The sequence below is a fragment of the Harpia harpyja genome, chromosome 21 (assembly GCF_026419915.1).
Source record: "Harpia harpyja isolate bHarHar1 chromosome 21, bHarHar1 primary haplotype, whole genome shotgun sequence".
NCBI classification, from domain to species: Eukaryota; Metazoa; Chordata; class Aves; order Accipitriformes; family Accipitridae; genus Harpia; species Harpia harpyja.
The window spans coordinates 6,566,084-6,582,851 of record NC_068960.1 but is presented as its reverse complement, the minus strand read 5'-3'; the positions used below and the strand labels follow the sequence as shown (position 1 = coordinate 6,582,851).

The 16,768-nt window shown below is 51.0% G+C and overlaps 1 protein-coding gene across 6 annotated transcripts in view; it reads right to left on the bottom strand.

Moving 5' to 3' along the window:
- MICALL2 (MICAL like 2) overlaps window positions 1-16,768 on the bottom strand; it is a 37,041-nt gene that overhangs the window by 6,510 nt on the left and 13,763 nt on the right. For 4 of the 6 annotated variants that reach the window (XR_008232911.1, XR_008232915.1, XR_008232913.1 and 1 more), the window contains 13 exons: window positions 15,892-16,013; window positions 14,852-15,523; window positions 14,484-14,659; window positions 13,603-13,678; window positions 13,173-13,288; window positions 12,500-12,649; window positions 9,981-10,036; window positions 9,351-9,474; window positions 8,660-8,750; window positions 8,211-8,284; window positions 7,754-7,868; window positions 6,720-6,766; window positions 951-6,628 (listed from right to left, as the gene is read on the bottom strand). Coding sequence is in view for 1 of the 6 variants with exons in the window: in XM_052773503.1 (XP_052629463.1) it covers window positions 6,531-6,628; window positions 6,720-6,766; window positions 7,754-7,868; window positions 8,211-8,284; window positions 8,660-8,750; window positions 9,351-9,474; window positions 9,981-10,036; window positions 12,500-12,649; window positions 13,173-13,288; window positions 13,603-13,678; window positions 14,484-14,659; window positions 14,852-15,523; window positions 15,892-16,013 (1,917 nt within the window). In the remaining 5 variants the exon portion in view is untranslated. The remainder of the gene's footprint in view (window positions 1-950; window positions 6,629-6,719; window positions 6,767-7,753; window positions 7,869-8,210; window positions 8,285-8,659; window positions 8,751-9,350; window positions 9,475-9,980; window positions 10,037-12,499; window positions 12,650-13,172; window positions 13,289-13,602; window positions 13,679-14,483; window positions 14,660-14,851; window positions 15,524-15,891; window positions 16,014-16,768) is intronic. The other 2 variants (XR_008232912.1, XM_052773503.1) reach the window with 2 other exon arrangements.

Genomic DNA, 16,768 nt, shown 5'->3' with positions numbered 1-16,768 from the left:
TGTCATTCCTTCCCACCCGATACCTCCTGACCCTTCATCTTCACAGCCCTCCTCCAGCTGCCCTCTGTTTCTGACCAACCATCCAGGGGCTCTTTCAGCAAATCCTCCTCCTCCACGCTTCTGCTTTCCACAGGAGAGTGACAAGCTCCAATTTAGGTCTCCACAGTTTCTCTTGGGCTTATCCCCTTAAACCGGATTAGCTAACGTCTTAATGCCAGTGACACCAGTCACAGCTCACCATCTGATCCTGCCTTTCAGGATTTGCTGCATCTATGCACTTTCCATTGCTAAACTAGATCCTGTGATCTTTCCTCCCAAGTCCTCCAACTCCCCATCACCATCACCCTGCCACCGTGGCTTGCTAGTTATACTCTTCATATTTAGGAGAAGCCCAGATCTCCTCCTCTTTTCCTCACCCGACACCTCCAGGGTCTGAACTCTTCCACCTCGCTGGCAGCCTTCGTGCTTTCCCTGTTTTGATACCTACAAGTTTCTCTTCCAGACTGTCTCCTTCCCTTTCAGATACAGCACCCCTGGAAAACTCATGGCACCCCTTCCTTGGGCCTCCTTTTTCTTTAGTATCAGATACAAAATCTTGACGCAAACAATTCAAGGCCTCGTTTTCACTCACCTGATGCATTCCCATACTGAACCTGCCTGTGGTCTCCAGCCCACCAGTTTGGCGAGGCCCAGCCCCAACACCCCTGTCCTCTGGACTTTGTCCACTCTTCCCGCCTCAGAGCTTCCTTCGCCACTGCCTTTTACACACAAACCAGCCCACATGGTGACACCTCTTGCCTCTTAAACCTCCTTTACAGACCCACACCCTTCCCCAGCCTGCTGTTCATGCACTCCTTTGTTCTCCATCCATCTCCATCGCAAGGTGGAGCCCAGGAAAACAAGTATTACAGGGCAAGGACCAGCCTGCAGCTCCTGAGGAGGTTCTGTACCTGGCACTCACTCACGACCAAGGGAAGAGATGGTGTGAGCTGCAACTTTCCATCATGGTCCTTCCTTGCTGGGATGTGATGGAGGAACCATTGATAGCAGCGTGGAGGAAAGGTAGGCAATGGTGGGCTCCAGCTCCTGGCCCGCTCACTCTCATCATGCTTCTGGGTGCTCCCCAGCATCCCCGCCACGGCTCACGCCAGTCCCCAGCTCACTGCACGGTGAAAAAAAAAGTCACGTTCTTTTTATCGATCAGGCTGTCCCTCCCTGCACATGTTCCCTTTGTCCCCCCCTAAAATAAAACCCCAGCTGAGAAGAGTCACCAGCTGGAGTTTAATTTCAGACTCCAAGGCGTATCTGGAGCCAATTTGCAATGCGCTTACTCCAAAAATCGCCCTCCCCTGTGACGCTTGACAGCTCCAGACCACAGTCCTGCTCTCAGCTCCGAAGGAAAAATGTTTTAATTTGTCACAAACCAATTATAGCGTCTCATCTATCCCTGAATTACTCATCTTGGCTACAGTCTAGGACAAAGGGCCCCTCTGAGAGGAGATTAGACATGGATATTAACAAGAGAAAAAGTGTCCACTGTCTCACCTTGCTGGGGACGCGGCTTCCAACGAGACAGGAAAAGGAAACCCTTCCTGACTGACAGCCGGAGGGAGGGCTCCCATCCCACAGCAAATCCCTCGTTTCACGCGGAAGAATAGTCACGACAAACTCTGTATTCAAATAATATTCATGCATGGCAGATAACAGAGTCACGGCTGGCAGAGCTGCAACATGAATATAAATAACCTTCGCTCCCCTGGTTGCTGCCGCAGACGCTTTGCCACTGTGCCGGAGTGTGGGTGAAGGGGCTGTCAGTGTCGTGCACGGGGTGGGGGGTGTGCGGGTGCTCCAAGGGATGCAACTGCTTCGTCTGAGCTCCGTGTGCCACCCCTCTAACGAAGCCCCTTTCCCTCGAGCCCTGCACGAGGCTGGAATGTCCTCCCATGGACTCCCAGCAAAGGGGTCCTCTCCAGCCACCTCCTCTCACCCCAGCCGCCAGGCATATTTGCTGCTTTCACAGGGCACACCAGCATCCCTCCGAGTTCTCGCTTTGGACCAAACCTAGTTTCGCAGGCCCCAAGTACCTCCATATCAGCGCTCCTTCCTTCCCTTCGCAACCCCATGCTGGCCTCAGGCATCACCCTTCACCCCAACAGCCAAGGATCGGGGCATCACCTTCAATGCCGAGACACGGCCCTGAGGATGCTTTTGGTCTGTCCTGTCTCCTGAGCAGCCTGGGTACCATTTCATCCAGCTGGAAACAGGAGGTGAACACTCAAAAGCAGCACCCAAAGATCTCATAGGCAAGAGGCGCTTTGCATTTACAGTCGCGACCGTGACAAGCCCCAGCCACTTAGCTCAGCAGCAGGGACAAAAAGCTGCAGGCAGAGCTGGCCTCTCAGTCAGCTGGATAAACTGGATGGGTTGCTGCTCCATCTGATGTTGACTCGAGGCATCCGAGGGCAGCCACGATGCTCCCTTCCTCCCCGTGCCTACTGCAGATCAGCTTCTTCCTTGGATGAAGAGGGAGATGATGAAAGCCAATTTCCCTTTGTGCTCATGGCGAATAATTTGGAGAATTCCCCTTGTTTACTCAGAACTGTTAATGATGCGTCAGAAATTACCTCCGAGATTGTAATTAAAGAAAACGGCAGAAGAGAGAGACATACACACACTGCCTAATCACAGCTTCATCTGCAAGCCTTGAAGTGCTGGAGCAGACAGCAGCCTCCCCGTCACCCCAAGCCTGCAGAAGGACCCCCAAGAGCCTCCTAAATGGCAGAGGCTCAGGGGTGCAGCCCCCAGGCCCTGTACAGCCCCCCATGCTCCTCTTAGCTACAAAGAAAGCAGTGGCAGCATTCCCGGTATCCAGGAGCTGGCGAGGCCACGAACCCAACTGGAGGCCATCAGGAAATGAGCAGGAAGCTCAGCCCCCTTAAAACCATTTTGGAAGTGGAGCAGCTGACCTAGAAGAGTAATTAAGCTCTCAGTCATCACCGAATTGCAGACACCCACATGCACACAGCAACATATCAGTCAACCCCCTGCTAGCCTGACCTTGGGGCTCGGCGTCTGATGGGGCTGGAGCGGAGCACAAACAGTTCTTTCCCGCAGAGAATGGAGAGGAATTCGATTCCTGTTCGGTTACAGGAGGGTGCCTGGATTGACTAATTACTCAAGGGTGACCGCTATGCACAGGCAGCCGAGGGCTGGTTTCCCAACACCTCCCTCCCCACTCAGTCCCAAGGCCAAATCCTCCCTCTTCACCTCCCGGAGCACTTCCATGGGGTGAGCAAAGCTGCTTGCACCGGGAGAGCAAATGGGGGTCAGGCCAGGGAATCGGCTCAGCTGAAAGCAGCCAGCTGGAAAAAAGCCATTCCCTTTCTCCACCTTAGCCAACGGCTTAGTTCATCTAGGGCTCATTTGAAGCCTTGGATTAGGAGAGTGGTGGAAATGCAAATCCTTTGAGTCCCAAATTCAAGGTAGAGGAAGGAGGAACAAGCTGGGTTGTCCTCATGTTCACAATCAGCAGTTGTCTGGGCGTGCAGGAGCTGTGGGGCTGCGGCACGCTGTACGGGGCTTGGTACTAGTAGACCCTGGCCACAACCAGACAGCGCTCCATCAGTACAGAAAAGAGTTCGGGTCTCTGGGCAGGATGCATTTGGATGACTACTCCACTATTTATCCGCTCATCTTTGGTGTAGAAAATAATTGAAGTCAGTCTTGAAGTCAGCCTCACACCAGCGCATAACCTCCCGTTCCCGGTGGCATGGCGAGGAAGGCTGGGGCCCTGTCTCCACTCTCGTTCTCAATATTTCTCTACCTAGAGACCATGTAAACCTTTTAAAGCCACACAGCATTTCCAGGTGAGCCTCATATCCCCTAGACCATGGTTATCATCTCCAACAGACTCCAGATGGGAGAAGCAGCAGAGTTTTCCCTTCAAAACCTCATCTTGCAGGCGGGTAAGCACGTATCTAGGTGTAACGAGTGCCTGCTTTCTGGCAGCAGTTGGCCTTCTCACTAAAGCAAACCCTACAGCAGGTCAAACCACGCACGCATTGCCACTGCAGGGCCCCCGGGGTTGTTGCTTAAGCATCTTGTGATCACGTTCCTGCATAGACACATCTCCTGCCTGCCTTCAAGGTGGGCAAAGGTTAAACTGCGCTGTGCCTCCTGGAGAGGGAAGGATTGGATGAGTTTGGGCAATGCTGCCACCCCCAAATACACACAGCCTAAACTTCTCGAGGTTGGAGAATCTGAGCCTGAAAAGATGAAAGCCCAGCAATAATAACAGCCTGGGATAGCTGGAGGAGGGGGACCTGCTTATTAGGAAGGGTATTTCTCTCCTTCAGCAGAGGTGGCTTCAGCTCCCTCCCTCTCAGCTGGCAATCCACACAGGCAAGTTTAATTCTGGGGATCTGCTGCTAACGCCCAAGTCTGGAAGAGGGGCCCTCCTTCCTCCCCGCATGTTTACACACATCCCCAGGAAAGAAAGACCTTCCTGACAAGCAGACCTGGATGGCAAGGCACAGCACACCAGCCCCTGTGGTCAGCATGTCTCCCAAAAACAGCTCGTCTTCCCCTCTGGGCAAGCATGGGCCAACACGGAGCAGAGTGTGGCGACAGTGCTTCCATCAGCGTTTTACCTGATGAAATTTCGGTTCAGCCATTTGGGTCACCAATGCCACATACAACTACAGCAGAACAAGCTCTGCCTCACATCTTCCCCCAGACTGCTGGCTAGGCTGGGATCTCACAAGGCTTGGGGACGTGTGTGATGCTAAAGCAGCAAGGGGGAAAATACACTTACCTGAGAGCAAGGGGGAGTTTGACATGTAAACGAAATCACTGAGAAACCCCTTGGCACTGCTGCTCTCCCAGGACCTGCAGCTGGTCTGCGAGCTCTGGGCAGGGGAGCCTCTCCATCACAGGTACGCCAAGCTCCTGCTACCACTCACAGCTCCGGAGAGGGATCGTCACTGCTCACAGCGACCCGGGCAGCCCACACCCAGTAACCCACATCCAAACTCGAACTGGGACTCCGAGATTTGCTCCAGCAATTCTTTATTGGAAAAAAGCGTAGGCAGGTACAGGGTGCCCCACCACACGTACACACATGGCACACACTGTGGGCACCAGGAACCCCCTCGGGCACTTGGTACCTCACCGAGCACACCCCTGCGGTGCCCGGGGCGGGCTGCTTGGGACAGAGAGTCCCACTGCCACCTCGTGGGTAAGGGACGCATCGCCTCTGCTTCGCCACAGGGCACAGCGGGCAGCAAACCTCCTCCGTGCAAAATCCGAGGCCCTGCTGGAGAACAGGACCCAGAGAAACCTCAAAGTACCTGGCTTGGAGGGAGGAGGGAAGTCCACACATACCGGAGCTAGAGGCATCATGAATTAGTCTGATCTTTCCCTGTCTGTCTCCATTTCTGCTCCCCAGGTTGACTGGGAAGAGAGGATGCTGCCACACAGGGCAAGTGTCTGGCTGCAGTCACTGGACCGAGGGAAGAGTAGAGAGACTCGCTGCCAACAGCTCAGGACCTGCTCTTACTCTCCTGGTCTCACCAAGATGAACCACAGCACCCCTTGAGGGCGCTGGCTGTCCAGGGACGGAGCCTCAGGAATTGAAATGTTGGTCCCACGCAGAAGACTCATGGGTAAGGCCAACCCATTAATTCCCTTCTGCTCCCAGTTAGCACCAGGTTGTTAAAACAAGACTTCTGTTCATTTTCAGCAGGATCGGCCACAGACAATGAAAACCCTGCTTTGCTGTGCAGTCAGAGAAATAAGGAAGCTCCCCCATAGAGGGAATGAAGCAGTGAGCAACCCTCATGGCTTTGAGAAAACAGCCTACAGCAACTCCCAAAAGGAGGTTTGGAAATAGAGCACTATTGCTGAAACCGCTCTGGGTCTAGGACATCCCACCCCATAGATACAGAGGTGGTTCTGCTCCCTGCCTCACCCCAGCTGTGGGGCCTGCAGCTCCAGTTTGCATTGGTGTAATAACGGGGAGACCCTCGATCTCTGTTGTCCCATAGCACCTCCCTCTCTGCATCTCTGATCCCGGCCAAAGAGCCACAGCACATGCAGAGAAGGAGGAAGGGAGGGAGAATGGCCCTTTCGCAGACCAGCGCAGCATCCTTGGTGCACCCCTGGCTGACATGAGTGGGGCACCGTGGGGCGACATGCAGTGCCATGCTCCTGCATTCAGGACTGGAATGACCCGAGCAGCGGATGGGCAAATTGAGCTCTGCCCTCCTGAGCTGCCAACGAGGCTGCAGCCAGCACTGAGCTAGATCCAAAGAAGGAAAACAGTCTTAAAAGTCCATCTTCTGCGAAAAGTATGCTTGGACCCCATACCAGGGCCAGAGGGGACTCACACTGTCCCTTTGGTCCGCAAACCTGCAGTCTCCATGTCAGGGAGCAGAGGAGCCTCATCACAGTCCTGCATGACTCCAAGAAAGCAGCAGTGAGGAAGGAACATACCTTTGATAGCCCTCTCTGGGCCATTGGGCAAAGGAACATCACTCCTGAGCCTTACTCTTATTTTTCTGCTTCCATATTTTGGACAAGCGGAACTTGTTCTTCTTCTTCTCTGGCTCCTGGCTCTCAAGAGATCCATCTGCAGGAGAGGGAGCAGACACAGAGCAGGTTGAGACCCACAGCCCCAGTCCCACCCAGTGCAGCTTCGTAAGAGTAGGAAGGGCCCTTACCCAACCTCTGGATCATGTCTGCCAACATCTGGTCCTCCTCTCGCTCTCTGTAATGGAACCGCATGGCATTAGAAAACTTTGCTGTTTCATAAGATGGTAGACACTGAAAACCATGCAAAGACTACTGTTATTCCCCCAGTCAGAAATGACGAACCTCCATAGCATGCTCTGAGAAGGGTGCAGGAAAAAAAACCAAACAAAACAGCTAGAGGAGTCCTAGAAACTAGCAAATTGCAGCTGGTTCCCTTGAAAGCAAGGGCCTGTGCAGGGATTTCCAGACCATGGCAGTCCAGCACTGCAACAGGGAGGCCCTTCCCCCAGCTGGCCTATGAATCATCGAGTTCACTGAGTTGTGAGACAACACCACGCTGGAGGAGGTGAGTAAAGGTTGAGACACCAGGAGCCTGGGGTGCTGCAGAGGTGCTCTCATCATAATCAGGGACAAACATGCTGCTATCTCCTCGGGCCTGGGCAAGACCAGAGCCAAAAGCCTGGGCACTGCTAGAATCCTTGAACTGGAGTCAGTGCCCTTAGGTCAAGAAATGGAGGCTGCTCACAGCAACAGGAGGCACAAATCCAGCTACTTAACACAGCAGTCTTCCTTTGAACTTGGGGAGGATCCAACTCTCAGCTACAGTTGTTCCTTCACTTGCTGCAGCAGACGAACACATTCCTGGCTTCTTGTTCCCAGAGTCCTCCTGCAGCTCCCACGCTGCCTCCATCCTTGCCATCTCCAGCCTCTCCCTCTCTTCCCCCTGCCTTCTACATTTTCACACCCCTTGTCCTCAGAGCAGCATTAGCTTGAGAGCACTGAACACGGCCGCGGTCCTGATCTCAGTTTCTAACAGCTGCCAAGGAATCAATGGCAGCAGCATTTAGGACAAGATGGTTGGTGACAGGTCACCACCCACCTCTCATGGAGCAGAAGTCTGGATGACCACCATTCATCCACCCCTACAGCCTAGGCAGCAGAGGAAGTACGATGGAAATCATCCCTGCTGTTGGTTCATCTCCCACCATCTGAGGGCCCTCACCTGAGTCTGTCCTCATCCAGGCACTCCACAATACTATTCCGATCATTGACCGTGTTTAGGTATGACTCCAGCAGCTCCTTCTCTCGCTTCTTCTCCATGGATGACTTCAGTTCCTCTGCACAAGACAAGGGAAGCCCATGTCACAGCTACAGGCGAGTACCTCCCTGTTGTGACTCCTGCCTCCACCCTGCTCCAGCAAGTCCCTCTCACAGGCCCAAATTTTATTATCCTCATGCTCTGGGGCACATCTTACATCCCCTCAGAAAGCACAGGTGGGTTGGATATTACAGAGTCTGCACCTGACAGCTTGACAGCGCAGTCAGGAGACACCCCGCAGTGAAACTGCAATCCCTGGCAGTGTCATTCAGACCTGAAGGACATCCCAGGTCTGACATGCAGAGTGGAGTGCTCCACACAGCCAGGGGCCAGCAGGACTCTCAGTGCAGCCGGTCCCTACCTGGCTTGCTCATGAGGTGTCTCAGCTCCATCTCAATGTTCCACTGCTGCTCCTCCAGCTTCTGCTGTTTCATCCTGGAAGGAACCACAGAAGTGATGAGTTACTGCCCCTCCATGCCCCAGGTCTGGACCTTTCTCATGTTGTGCTTATGCCTCATCTCTGCATTGCTGACTACCTGGGTATGGGTGGGTCGAGGGAAATCTTCATCATATCTGTAAGGTCTCCCTCCCCACAAACTCATCACAGACCCTGGGTGCTAATCAGTGCTCAAAGGCCCATCAGCTAACACATCAGGATGCTAGCAGTTCTCCCAGAGATATCCTCAAGCCCTCCTCATCCCACCAATTGGCACATTATTTTGGGGGGGCTGCCACACTTCCTCTCCTTTACTGCTTACTGCTCACAGGTGAAGTGCACAAGCAGACAGGTGAATTTCTGGTTGTACTTACTTGTACATCAGCTCTGATTCCTGTCTGAGCAGCAGCTGTTTCTCATGGATCAGTTTGAACCAATCCACCATGAGGGCATCCTCAGACTCATCTGCAAAGGAGACAAAGTGCAAGACTCCTTTAGAAGCTGCATCAGTTCAGTCACCCTGGCTCAAACATGCAATCACTTGAGGGAGAGCCTAGGATAACTTATATAAGCCACAGGCAACCTGAAGTGAAAACAGCTCATCTTTGGTACTCCTGGGTACAAGGGAAAGGATGCAGATCACTCCCTACAGATTCAGGGAAGCTGCTCACAGATACTCTGACACATGGCACCCAGCTCATCTTCCCGTGGCCAGCTCAACTCTGCCATTCTGAATGAACCCACTAAGCCCTGGGAAACTGGAGCCAGCCATGACGGCCAGTCTGGCTTGGGATCCAAAAGCCAGCTCAATAGCAGCCTTCCACTCCCCAAAATCCCTGACCCTCAGCCAAATACACACAAGACCTTGCTCAACCAATAGGTTAGGAAATAGCCAGAGAGGGTTCAAAATTCCCAAGGCTTTATCTTGCTATACCAGGTACCTTTGGCAACCTGGTGTCTCACATGTAGCATGAGCTCCTAGAAATGGAGCGAAGAATGCCCAGGGGAAGGACACGAGCCTCACACCTCCCCACCATGGCAGAGCTGGCCCCTGGTCTCCTTTACCTCCTTCACAGCCACGCAGCTGCTTCTCCAGATCCACTCCTTTCAATTCCAGCTCATCCAGCTGCTTCTCGATATCACACACCTTCTCCTGGATTTCCTCCTCAGGGAGGTAGTCCGGGTGCAGCTAGGAAAACAAACATAGGACCAAATACAGCTCAGTGCCCTCAGACTGCCTGCTGAGGTCACAGCCCCAATAGAGATGGGAAATGACATAAGGAGCCCAACTGCAGAGCCACGTCCTGGAAGGGCCACGTCAGCAGAGATGCAGAGCTGGCTGCTCCTAACAGAGCAGGGGCCACTGCAATGTTACAGTGCTGTGATACATTCGCTGTGAGTGATAACATCTGCTCACACTTGTCAATCCACAGACATTCTCCCTTCTTTGTTGGGGGACGCAATGTCTACCAGAATTTTGTTTGGCTTTGTCTTATTCCAGCTTCTATTGTCCCTCTGCATGGGAGATAACTGGCAGTCTCTCTATCTTGTCTCTGCCCCAGAACCTTTCACCCTTTCCCTGGGAATTCAAATAAACCCTCCCAATAAGACAAACTGAGATATGTCTTGGCAAGACTCCAGCAGGATACCCAACAACCCCAGCCTGTTCCCCTTATACCTGGTTTCCAGCCATACCTTGGTTGGGGACACTGCTTCAGGGCTCTGGGTGCTTTTTGGAATAGAGGGTTTAACTGGAAGGGAGAAAAAAAAAACAAAGAATGCCACAACAAACTTTAAATAATTTTGTGGTGTGGGACAGTGCCTACACCACCAGAGAGCACAACAGGTCCCTGCCACCCAACAGAGGGCACTGATGACACACATGCATCAGCACGCCTGATAAGGTGAGAGATGTGTCCGCAGGAAACAGCACAGCCTGCTTTACTCCTGGTGGCTGGACACTCCAATACCCTCTGGTCACAGGGTGCTGCTTTCGTCCCCAGGGCATAGGCAGTCACCTAACTCAGGTGTGACTTACAGAATCATAGAATCATAGAATCATTTAGGTAGGAAAAGACCTTAAAGATCGAGTCCAACCATCAATGATGTCCACTAAACTATGTCCTGAAGTGCCTCGTCTACGCGCTTTTTGAATACCTCCAGGGATGGTGACTCAACCACTTTCCTGGGCAGCCTGTTCCAATGCCTAAACTTGGGACCTTGCACCTGAGAATATTGACTTCCACGTTCATTCATTATCTTGTTAAAACTCAAAAGATATTTATTGTGGCAAAAGCCACCCCTTATTAAGCTTCCAAAGGACAGAACAAAAATACTGGGTTACTGTTGCAGGAAACACCAAGATATACTTAAAAATGCCCCTCTAGTGCTCTTGTACAAAGAAATATCAGTAAATACTGATGAAACAAAGATGGTCTAGGGGACCTTAGCATAGGTCTCAGGAAACTAAGGTTCAATTCCTTCCACAAAACACTTCCTAAGTGAGAAGTCCCTTGTGCCCCACTACACAGCATTATTTAGGCCCTGGACACCTATTAAAATCAATCCTTAAGCAATGTGTATTTGTTCCACTGTGCCTCAGCTTCCTCTGCCCAACTGTCCTGCAAGGATAACTACAGAAGAGTGTGAGGTATTCGGATACCCGAGGGGCTGGGCTGGATAATTACCACAGAGAGAGAACAGAGGCGTACGTGGATGATGTGATAAGGAAGGAAAACTCTAGTATCAAAAGAGCATGGCTATAAGAAAGGCAGCAGTGGTGCAGGCTCAGCACACACAAGGAGAAAGACAGGAAAGACACACTAGGGGAGCCTCATGAGAATCTCGCAATTGGTGCTGACTCAAGGAAGAGCTCAAGGACAGGTCTCCAATTGCACAGCCCTTGCTCTGTTGTGTTTTCTAGGAAGAGTGCAAAAGGAGAAGATGCTGGATGTGGCAATCAGCTGTGTTGTGCCTGCACTGCTGGCCTCTGTCAGGGTACTCTTCCCTCTGGATGCTACTGGTTTGCTGCCCTGTACAGTACCTGTGACTCACACTTCTCTTAAAGGTTCCTCCAAGAGGGATCAGGCCTGCCACGAGCAGTCTGCTGCTACTGCCTGAGCAACACCTCCCTCTCCCAGCACAGCCCTGCATCTCCAGGCTCCTTCTGAGTGATTTCTGCAGCACCTCCAGCCAAGGCAGAAAGCTGCACCACTGATCATGAGAAGACCAAGGTCACTGGAGGGGAACAGCTAGTAAAATGACACTCTCCTGACCAGCTCAGGGTCCGATATCCCCTGATATCCTCAAGTTCTGTCTTGACAGACACAGGATGGGTTGGCTGCTTGCCTGCAAACGGGAATAGGACAGTTGGCAAAAAAACCCTGGAGCCTCCTTTCTCAATAGAAAACACTACCTACGCCAAAGAAAACAAACGATCTACAGAAATGCTCACCATCTACAGCCCCACACAACACACACAGGATTAAGGGCAGGAAGGGTTGCTGACCATTCACAGCAGCTTTCCGAGTGCTGAGGTAAAGACCTATACAGAGGAGCAACAAGTCTGTCCTTAATCCACAGGCTGCCAAGTGACAGCAGCAAGAGAACAGCCTTTCAGATGGCAGACTTGCACACACGTGAAAAATGACGGGAGACTGCTGGGAAAGTTTCCCATAGCGGGCACCCCCCAACAGCAATCATTAAGCTTTAGAAAGATGGAAACTGGATTTAGAAACTGGATTAAGGGTAGGGACAAACTGGTCAGAACTGGTCAGGACATCTTTGAAAGTCCAAGAAGCAGCAGCCTTAGCGTGGGTCCCGCCAGCTGGAGTCCCTGGCTGACAGTTCTCTGCATTCCTTTCATTTCCCAAAGCCATTCAACTGGAGAGAAACAGAGACATCAACTAGATCCCCGTTCCCCAAATTAGGAGATGGTCCTCTTCATAGCCTTGAGTCTAAAGAATGACAGGGCAGTGACCTTGACAAATCCCTGTTTTAATTTCTTCCCTTCCCACTGAATTCTCTGGCCTGGCTGGTTCCTGCTTAGGCCAAGCTGGCTAATAAAAATTAATGACACAGATTTTTCCCCCACGAGAACAGCCACAGGCTTAGCCACAGAAATCTCAGGGACACATCTCCCATACTGACCACTCAGGCTGTTCCCTGACAGTGCAGACGAGAGAGTGCTTTTAAGCAGGCAGAAGAGACCTTACATGTGATAGTGCTTTTCTTCAACTGGTTGCCCTCTTCCTCCTTCTTGGCAGAGCCCCCAGGGTCTTCCCAGCCGTGCTTTGAATTCTGACAGCTCCTGACAGGATCTGAGCTGGGGATCAACTTCTTCTTCATGAATCCACCAGATGAAGCTGGATTAAGAAGCACAGACAGGTTTTGGGTAAGAAATTTCAACCCTCATCTCATAAAAATCCCTTTACTGCCCAGTATCTCTGGCACTCACCACTAGCCACCTTCATTTCTAGTCCTAGTTCTCCTCTTTTGATGATAGCAAGGGGCACAAGCCCAAAGGAAACAGGGAGAAACCACCAATTACAAGGCCAGAGTACAAGAGAAGGGTGGAGGAGAAGAATAAACGGTTGGGAACCATCACCAAGATTTCTCACCATTACACATTCATGCAAGACAGAGTAAGCGAAATCTTGCTAGCTGTCTTGCAGAAGAAGGGCACCCTGTGAGGACCAAGTCCCTCTCCTTGGGGAAGGACAGCTCTCCAAATAAAGGCACCACAGGGCCAAAGCAGGTGCAAGGAGCAAAAATCTCTCAAAGCAAGGCACAATCTCCACCAACATGTTCCTTACATGTGCCTTGCAGCACTAATGCCTGTCCCCTGCCCGACTAGCAAAAAGAAGGCAAAGCTTATATCCTTCATACCAGAGTCCTGCTTTCCTGATGGGACAACTAAGGGACTTGGCTTTGTCTCCTTGTGTGCTGGGCTCCCTGTTCCCACCTGGGAGTTATCAGTAGGTTTCTTAGAGCCACCTTGGTCTCTGCAAAGAAGAAAGACAAAGGTAGGAAACCATCCCTCTTGCAGAATGGTCCACAGGAAGAGTTCTGGACATCCTGGGCTGGACCTCCAGCTGGCATGGTCACACTTTTCTAATCAGAGTCCAGCGATTTGAAATATGCTTTCCCTCCCCAGAAATGAAAGCCTTTGCCTTTTCCATCAAATTGCTGAAAACAGAAGCATTAAAACACAGGAGCTCTTCCCTCCTATGCACACGCAGACCTGCAGCAACAGAGGTGCAAGCACGGACATCCCCATTCACTTGTCATGGAGAGCCACTGGCTCCAAGACACTTACTTGTTGGCTACAGGCTTCAGCCGAGATCTCCACTCAGCTGGGCACTCAGACTTGTCTTCACCAACATTCACGCTTCCTAGAGAAAGGAACACAGCAAGATAGTATCAGATCCAATAAAAAGAAACAAGCCAGATTTGAGTCATAGGAGAATCTTAGGAGATAAGCCATGCACTAGGGTAGATACTATGATGTTATTGCAGCAAACTAGCACCAGTTCAACAAGTTTAACAAAGACAGATTCACATACAATAGGTAGTAAATAACTTTGGTGGCATTTTGCCCCTCTCAGCTCAAATGCTTTAAAACCTACACAGCTACAGAAACAGAGCCGCAGTGTAAATGAACAGGCACGTTCAACAGCAATATAACACAAACAGCTCAGATCTCAAAGACCAAAGGATGGGGTAGGAAGGCGGAGAGACAAAAACCACACAAGCTCACAGCAAACTGCAGACAGATACTGCTTCTGGCCCAAAAAAAAGACAGGCCATGTAGAAGTGGTTGAAACACTGGGAACCCCAGAACAGGATCCCTTGGCCCACTGCTCGGACAAGGAGGCTGAGTGAGTCCCAGCTGCAATCACAAAATCATCCTGCGAAAGTCTACCTAAGCCTCTGAAATCCACCATGATCCCAACGTTTGATGACAGCTAGTACAACTTCAAATACTTGGTGATCCTCAGAGAAGAAAAACTCACCATGCTAGAGGGAGCAATTGCACAGGGACAAATGGAGGTGTGTTGAGCACCAGAACTCAGAAAACCCTTATGTGGACAGAAAGTATAGGAGTTACTGACACATTCATTGTACTGGTCCAAGAGAAAGGCATAGAGTTGGCATGCTGTGTCCAGGCAGAGCTGTATGTGAATCAGTCATCCTCACCTTTGATGCCTTTTGACTCTGGCTTGTGCACAGGGTCAACAGGTTTGCTGGCGGCCTGGCTCTTGGGCAGGGGGTCTGTAATCTTTTCTTGTTTTAGTGCTGTGTACCCTGTTTTGCTGGACTGTACTTTTGGAGCTGGACTCTGCCACTGAGAACTGGTGGGAGAAAACTTGCCACTGCAAAAAAAGAACAACTTAGCGAGTCTTTTTGAAAGGACGGACCTTTTTATTGGCCTCTGTTCCAAAGACATGTCTTTAAATCTCAGCCACAAAAGCAGTCAGGGAAAAGGGAAGAAAGATGCAGGGACTTTTCCAAGTTATCCCAAGGATCATCTTGTGACAAAAAAGGGAAAGAGAAATAGTACTTACCTGCTGAACGCTGACAAGCCAGTGGAACTGAGTCCCCCTGGCCTGTTTGGAGAGGTGTTTGATCCAGCCAGAGCCTGTATAATATTGTTACGTGCCTGATCCTTCTCAGCATTCACTGGACTGACCTCAGTAGTTGTTCTGGCAGAGGCAGTTTTACCACGGCCATGAGAAGTAGTGACTTGGGTTTTAGTGTCAGAGGTTTTATTGCTGGAGGACTCTAATGACCGCAAAAAAATTTCTCGGGCTTGCTGTGTTTTTGCTGTGGAGGTTGTCCAAAAAGGCCCTGATGGGGTACCTTCATGGTGATCTGTTTTATTTCCCAACGGGGTACCTTTGCAGTCATCTGATTTATTTACAGCTGAACAGGACCATGGAGTATTTACACTTCTGAAGCCAGAGCTTCCAGAAGATGAAACAGATGGCTTGGTTGAATTAGCAAGGCCTTCCTGGCTGGGTTTCTTCAACACCTGCTCCGGTTTCTTGGGTTCTGCTGCTTTCTGGAATGCCCTGGCAGCAGTAGGGGCTGGGGTACTCTCAGGTTTGTTGCCGGTGCTGCGGAGACCAGAGATCTGGACATTGTCTGGCTGCTGGTGGCTGGTACAGATGAACGTACCGGGCTCGGGCCCAGCTTTGTAGCTTCCAGGAAGAAGCACGTTCCAACACTGCCTGCACCTGTGGATACAAGAGTCTCAGAAAACATCCTCCAGAGCACTGGGAGGCCATTGACACACAGCTGAGAGTGCAGGCACAATTCCACTGTCAGCACAGAGAGGGTGAAGGTAGCAGGCAGTGGAACAGACCCCGTGTGCACATTCCTCAGGCACCAAAACAGAAGGTGCTGATAGCACAGCCTGAAGTAGGAAAGGTGTGGATGAAAACAGACCTGTGCAAAGAGTTTCCCCTATGCACGGGTCAAGAGCAGGCCCAAGTTGCCTCTACTCTGAAAAATATGTCCCACACCACACTCCCTCCAGTCCCAAATGAACCAGGCTGCCCCTCTGCGACCCATAGGCCTGTGCCCCCACTTTGAAAAGCTGTACCTGAAGCAGTTCCTGTGATAGAGCTTCCCATCAACCAAGTAGCGCTGCACCAGGTGCACATGGTTCCTACAGATCCCACAACTGCTGCTAGGGATATTCCCACTCTCTGCCAGGACCCTTTTCTGTGGGGAGAAGCAGTGGGTGAGCAGGCAGCACCATGGCCCTGCATACAGCTATGAATCCCCCAGGTAGGTGAGCGTTCGGCATGCACAGCCAGTTGGCCAGGACAGAGGAGTGATATCCAGAAAATCCCCGCTCCTGCTAACCCATTGTTCATACGAATTTGTCCCGGTTTCAGCTGGGACAGAGTTAATTTTCTTCTTAGTAGCTGGTACAGTGTGTTTTGGATTTAGTGTGAGAATAATGCTGATAACACACTGATGTTTTAGTTGTTGCTAAGTAGTGCTTACCCTAAGTCAAGGATTTTTCAGTTTCCCATGCTCTGCCAGCAAGCAGGTGTACAAGAAGCTGGGAGGGAGCATGGCCAGGACAGCTGACCTGAACTAGCCAAAGGGATATTCCATACCATAGAATGTCATGCTCAGTATGTAAACTGGGGGGAGTTGGCTGTGAGGGGTGGATCACTGCTTGGGCATCAGTCAGCGGTGGTGAGCAATTGCATTGTGCATCACTTGTCTTTTCTTGGGTTTTATTTCTCTCGCTTTTTTTTTTTGTTATATTCTGTTTCACTACTGATATTATTATTACATTTTGTTATTATTATATTTTATTCTTACTGTAGTTATTAAACTGTTCTTATCTCAACCCGTGAGTTTTACTTTTTTTTTTCAATTCTCCTCGCCATTCCACCAGGAAGAATGAGTGAGAGCTGTGTGATGCTTAGTTGCTGGATGGGGTTAAACCACGACAGAAGTGG